The 7,112-nt window shown below is 39.0% G+C and overlaps 1 protein-coding gene across 1 annotated transcript in view; it reads left to right on the forward strand.

Annotated features, from left to right (window-relative positions):
- TPH2 (tryptophan hydroxylase 2) overlaps positions 1–5,848 on the forward strand; it is a 53,638-nt gene extending 47,790 nt beyond the window's left edge. Inside the window, exons 10-11 of the mRNA XM_021385188.1 lie at positions 1,655–1,788; positions 1,870–5,848. Of these exons, the coding sequence (XP_021240863.1) occupies positions 1,655–1,788; positions 1,870–2,044 (309 nt within the window). The 3' untranslated portion in view covers positions 2,045–5,848. The remainder of the gene's footprint in view (positions 1–1,654; positions 1,789–1,869) is intronic.

Here is a 7,112-nt window from a genome sequence, read left to right on the forward strand (position 1 = left end):
CTATATTTGTAAATATATATATATTTATATAAAAATATAAAAATATCCAATGATATTTTTGTCCAGGTTGAACTCAGGAAGCCCATTATAATTCCCAGTCAAGACAAACAAATTCAATTCAATGGAAGGAGATAGATGCCTAAACTTACAGGCACTCAACCACAGCACGACTCTGCCTGAAGACAGAGACAATAGGGATTTAAATAGGGGCTAGATAAGGTGAGGCTGTTCCTGCAATCCATTTAGAAGAAGGTGCTGGTCAAGATAGTCCATTTTAGATTTTTGTTTTCATACCCATGTATCCAATGGCTGGCTAGAAACAGCAAACTTTGTGAGAAGGAAATGATATGTGTACTAAAGAAAGTTAATTCCCAGACATTTTAAGATACCATGCATTAATTTTTCGTGTATTTATTTTTGGAGAAAGCGAAGGTGGGAGGAAGAGGTTCTTGTTCCAGTTTTATGTCCTGTTATTTGACAACAGCAGGTTGAGAACTAAGCAGTGTGAAACTTTCAGAGCCTTTCACAGGGATTTAGGTATGAGCATAAGCAAGAAGAACTCAAGTAAACAGTATGGTTAATACTTTACTCTGCTGTAAAGAATGTCCATGCAGAAATAGAATAAAGAAATAAGAGACTCCTTCATACTTGAGGGATCTGTTCTCTTCCTGTCATTTATCAGTACTTTTCATGTATGTTTTCCCTGTGGATGGATACTGGGGGACTAAAGAAAGTTGACCTACATATGCTTTCCTTCCTCACCTTGGGTTTCTGTACAGGGCACTGAGGATGAAAATAAATGTGCTCTAAGAGTTAAAGTAGATCCAAAAATTAACTGCAAGTATCCAAGGGGAAAGAAGAGGTAGAAATAAATTTTGTTGTAAAATGTCTCAGTACCAGATTTTCTGTTTTGAGATCTCTGTTTTTGAAATCTTTCCAGTGATTTTTGCCAGTAATGTAAGAGAGAGGCTAATCTATAATCACTTCTTTGAGCAACATAATTTGATGTCTCATCTGTCTACTGTCTGCTCTGTACCTATCTATGCCTGTATTTTTGGTTCTTTTTTCTTTACAGTATTAAAATGATGATTGTAACTTGTGTATGTGGAGGAAGGGCAATGCATTTCATCAGCTCACAATACACAGGCAGTATTTAATAGATTTTCAGATACATAGTTTCACTCTTAAACTCACTGTCAGGAAAATAATATGTGGATTTGGTCTGAAAATGTAATGCAAAGGTTATGTGAGTGATTTGGTCAGACTCAATTCACCTACGAAGATGATGATTAGTTCTGCCTGTTAATTGACATTTGTGGACGTATATGTTTATAGCTGTTGATAATTTTCCAGCAATGGTTATTTCGACTTTCTCATTTCTACCTGAAGATTTATGCCTACACAGCAGGTAGATTTCTAATCTGCTTTTTAGTATTTTATTAGTTAGGTGAAAAAATGACTCATAAAAAGAGTATTTTCTAAGTAACAAATTATTCTGTTCACACTGGAAGATTACTCTATGTAAAACACAAGCGGCTACCAAATGATTGAAGCAATATGGCACAGTGATATAAAAGTTGAATATGTGAACTGTTTTATAGATACAAAGAAGTATCAGAATACAGTTTAACAGAGGCAATGGTTTATTTTGCAGCATGCTCTTTCTGACAAGGCCAAGGTGAAAACATTCGATCCAAAGACAACCTGTTTGCAAGAATGCCTTATCACCACTTTTCAGGAAGCTTACTTTGTTTCAGAAAGTTTTGAAGAAGCCAAAGAAAAGATGAGGTAAACTATTTCCCTTGACTCTAAAATCTAATTTCTTCAATGGTAGGCAAAAAAGAGGTGTTAATTTTCTTTTTCTTTCAGGGACTTTGCTAAATCAATCAATCGTCCCTTCTCTGTGTATTTCAATCCATATACTCAAAGCATTGAGATTCTGAAGGATACCAGGAGTATAGAAAACGTCGTCCAGGACCTCCGCAGTGATCTAAACACTGTATGTGATGCATTAAGCAAAATGAACAGATATTTAGGGATTTGATGTGTGTTGCACTGTGATTTGCTGTCAGCTGCTTATTCTGTAGCTGTTCTAGTGACATCACATGACATGGCTAACTTTTAAAACTCATCAGTTTGCTCTTTTGAGCTTGGCCTGTGGCTTGCATCATTGTGTAGCTCTGTCTAACTGTAAAGTGCAGAGAAAACAAAGCAATGCTAATTCGTAAATTCTCCATGGAGTGTGGCATCATATAACCAGAAATTCCTCAACACGATGTCATGTACAAGTATACCAGTAAAAGCTTGCCTGGCAATGAGTTTGTTTCTTTAAGATTATTCACTTTGATGTGTAAGAAATGTTGTTGCTGATTTCAGTAAGACTGAGTTTATTTCTCTGTAATCCCTTTCCAACTGTAAGAATCCAGAAAAAAATATTTGCAACATTTTCCATTTTCCTTGTAAGAGAATCTGTATTTCTTTCTATAGTAGTGATGACGGTGTTTTGCCCACTTGTTTGTAACAGAACTGAGTGTCTCTTGTGACTGAACAATACAGTTTACGTATATACCAATGCAGAGATCAGGAAGGCTATGTATCGGTACTAAAAGGTCTGTGAGGATTATAAGAAAACACTACTGACAAATGTTCCATGTGGCTGAGTAATTGCAAAACAACAACAACAATAATAATAAAAATAAAATCTCTGACAACTCATGCAGAGAGGTAGTGATAGTTCCATACATGTATTGTCTGTGACAATCCTGAGCCTACTTCCACTGCAGGGATTATCTGGAAACAGGAGTGGAAGCGCCTTTGTTAATTCCAGGTTGTTAGCTGTGAATATAAAGCCATTCTACATCATTGTGTGCCTCCTGCATTCCCTCGTCTTTTGAACATAGTCCTCTTGCATTTCATGCATAATTTGCCTTTCCTCATTATGCCACATTCAACCTTGACATGGGCATGCATGACTGGGTCTACATCGTATCAGTATCAGTAGATATGAAAAGGTGAATATGGAAGTTGTTATTTAATTATAGCCAGGACAATTATCAGTTAGTAGATTACTTGTGGGGTGCTTAAATCATACAGACACCTAAGCTGCCTAGCTTGTACCAGATGGATACAGGTAATGCCTGAGTTAATGAACTCTACGTTAGCAAGCTCTGACAGAAGTACAAGCTCTGTCTGGGGAGTACAGTGTGGAAATATTTGAGCCGGCTCTTATCTGGAAGCAATAATTATGCATGTCTTTCCTTTATCTGAGTTATTCTCTTCTCCTATTAGCCAGAATAATGGAGAGTTGACCATATTGTATGGACCCTTCGTAATGGAAACTGCACGGCTTATGCAGATCATGTCAGTACAGGTGAAAGTTCACAGCTTGTCTACTTATATGGAAAACAGATACCTATTGAAGCTGCTCTCTCAGCTCAGAGAGTCATGCAGATGCTCTTAAGTGTTGCTAGCAATTTCAGCATGAAGAGAGCACCACTTGATAGTATCAGCACATCCTTAAATAAGAGGCAATCTATAAGGATAATTTTCATAGGGAAATCTGCCACCTCCTCAAAGATAACTACGAGATAACAGAAAATGCTCTGTTCTCTGGATGGTCCCCGCTGCATTCTAATGCTGCTGTTAATAGGGTGTGGAAAAAATCTAGTTTTAGATCTAACCGTGACTGCCAGTGGTACAAATGAAGAGCTGTTGAATTATCCCATGGGGATCAGCATGCTGGAGGAGTATTTTAACTTCCTGACACTAGTGCTGACTCCATTAACTAGCACTTATTGTAGAGGAGTCACCAGCAGGCCTGGCATAGAAGTTTCTTCCTCTTTCTTTGGATGGAATCTGATGAACCTCTTGTAGCCCTTTCTGGCGAAAATGGACCGAACTCATATTTACTTTAAATGATCTGGAAAGTCATTGCACAAGGAATAGTAGTTCTTAGTTCTGACAAAGTATTGTTGCTTGCTTAAGTGAAATAAAGGCACAATGAGTTAAGAGATACAGAGCTTGCAAAATTATTGAGTTTTTCCTTTGAAGCAAAATTACACAGGAAAGCTTTAAATACTTAAAATATCTGGGTTTATTCTTGACTTGTATGAACAGCCTAAAATAAGGATTGCACAGAAGTAAAACAACAGAAGCATATCTTTGTTTTGTTTTGTACTGTTAACAAGTAAATCTTATTATGGATTAGGGAGAAACCCTTGAAATCCAATAGCCATTTTAGGACTAATGATGGCACGGAAACTGTCTACAATGAAGATATAATGTCAATGAAACAGAACATTGTCAAAGGATAATGGGCTCCTGCTGCTAGATATATGCTTAATCCAATGATTTTATTTCTATTATACAACATGATTAAAAATAAATTAAATATAATGAGCTGAGGAATAATAGTGATTTAGAGAGACAATTGCTCATTGTTCTTACGTAGAAAAGCTGTGTTCTTACAGGCTACGGGGCAAACTTGCTTTGGGCTTCAGCCAGTCAGCAGTCGGGAATTGGAAAGAAGGTTTTAAAAAGTGCACTATTGCACTTTTATGAATCAAATAGTTCCAGCTTAGCTGGCATCCTTCTCTGCAGTTTTTATTAGCAAATTAAGATCAGCCATGCAGCAATCTCCTTGGATGACAAGCTCATTTAGGCATAATGAGGGAATTATTGACAGTTATCAAATTACACTAACGTTTCATTTAAAATGGACCATATTTATCTAAGGTGCTTGTTTAACTTTAGTGAGCTGGACTCTGGAAATTGGACTTCTTGCTTAGGCTCATTTATTTCCTGTGTAATTCTGAACTAATGCTTTATGGGTCCAAGATATATGTTCTTGCTTTGCCTGCATAGAGTAAATGGGCCCGAGCTTAATGAATGTAAAGCATTGCAGTGTTTACTACCATGCAAAGTCTAAAATGAAAAACTGCACTCTGAGACATTGCAGCAAATACAAATACCAAGTTTCATTTGCAAGCCAAGACATGGTTCATGCGTTTCATTTCATTTATTTGGTGGAGGGAATGGAGTGGGGAAGGTGTTAACACAATATATTGTGTTTTCTGTTGTGTTTTTCTCTCTGCACTTCAAGATCTGTTTAGAAGCCTGTTTTAATTTTAGGCCCTCAATACACTTTCATGACATAGAGTGTCTTCCTTTCTTCTTGTAATGATGTCCTAAAGTCATGGAGAAAACTCCAGAAACATACCGTACTGAAATGTGTATTTACTGTCATTCTATAATGGATTACAGAAGATTTCATGTCTTTGAGAGTACAGCCTGGGTCTGTGAGCCGAAGCTGGTGAAGGCTTTCGTGTACAAGCTACTGGTACAAATCCAGCCCAGTCAGCAGCTACTGAGAGCTATCACCACCAGCAGCAGACTGGCCTCTGTGTGATGAGCTTGGAAGCTGAGATAGTTTCGTTTTGAGTGGAGGAGAATGAGGGCAGACATGATCACCTTTTTCAAACGTATAGAAGTAGCTGCAAAAATAGATTTTTCTCCAGCCTCAAGAACTAATGGACTGAAATTGCAGGACAGGAGCATTAAGTTCTGTAATGGTGAGGACAGTGAAACCTGGAGGACAGATTGCTTAGGAACACAGCAGGACACCTGTCAGTTTTTAAAGAGAACAGTTTAGACAGCTCTCAGGACTGGTATTGGCACAGCTGGTCCTGCCTTGAGAGCAGGGAACAAGCTGCATGGCGTCTTGCAGTCCCCTGCAGCAGCTGCCTGGAAGAGGGTTCAGGCTGCTCATTGAAAGGCTCCACATGATTCTCAACAACAGTAATGGTCATCAGCCATCACTGCAGAGCCTCGGCGCAGCACTTGGACCCCTGCATGTTCCTTCCATCTTAGACCAACTCTGAAGAGTGGTTCTTCATCTTTCCAGCTTCCCTTAGGGAATGAATAGGATCCATAATCTGAGCGAAGCCTCCGGTGGTGACTATGCTACTGAATTTTAGTTCATAGCCATTTGAGAGAGCTCTGTGTGTGTGTTGCCTGCTTCTTATGGCTACCCAGAGGCAGAAGACTGATTGTCAGCAACCACCATTTGTCCTTTTTGTAAACAAGGTTTAAAGCTGCTCAATTTTAAAAGCAAAAAAAGAAATGCCTATTTCACCCTAGCTGTGCTTGTGTTTGGGCTGTCAGGAAGACTGTGCTCCCTTGAGCAGTCTGGAGAACCTGGAGCTCTTTCACGCCCGAGTCTGAGTGCTCCGGCCATGTGTCAGCCTCCTATCTTGGTGAAATCCAGGCACAGGGTGGGCTGCTCTCCCTAACCCTTGGTTTCCAGGGAAAAGAAGCCCACTGGTGTGGTCCATAAGGGAGCTTTGATTCAAGACCTATACAGCTGACCAGGGAACTTGGGGCCCACACCTGCTGCTCAGCCCAGTGGCATTTTAAGGACTGGGTAAGGGTGGATGCAGCGCTCTTTAATTACGGAAATCAGTGTTCTGCCCCAACCTGGTAACTTCCATTTCAGCAGGATGGTCTGTACCTTTTTAGAAATATGGCAGATTCCCTTCTATCTCATTAAGAGGCATTATTGTATTTCCAAATAATTTGCGAAGGGAATGATTCCGGTATTGCTATATAATGGCAATGTTTTTTGCTATCAATGTCGCTTAATCTCTGGAGATTTTTCACAGACAATGTGATGTCTGTTCAGAACATTTTGCAACAACTAAGTTTAGTTGTAAAGGCTTCTCTAACACCTTACAATAGGAATTCATTTTTTTATGCCAACAGTTAAGATGTTAAGATGAGCTAAAAAATAGGTGCTGGCATCTTATTGGGATTTGGCTCAGGGTGGACTGTTCAGGTGGAGTAAATGTGAAATGGGTTATGTAGTCACATGCTTTAAAATGTAAGTGGGTGGTAAGCATTTAGATGGACTTCTTTTTAACGTAGTCATGTATTTCAAATGTCCAGAAAAATAATGGAGAAGAAGCTGCTGTTGTTACCCTCCACCTCTGGAGGAAAAGAGTTTGCAAAGCAGCAGGAGGTAGATTTCAGTCCTTGTTAAATTGCCACATGACCTGGAATATGAACTGCATGACACCTACCTCACCGGCTTTTACATGAGATCCAGTGTGAATACA

Source organism: Numida meleagris, chromosome 1, assembly GCF_002078875.1.
Source record: "Numida meleagris isolate 19003 breed g44 Domestic line chromosome 1, NumMel1.0, whole genome shotgun sequence".
Classification (NCBI taxonomy): domain Eukaryota; kingdom Metazoa; phylum Chordata; class Aves; order Galliformes; family Numididae; genus Numida; species Numida meleagris.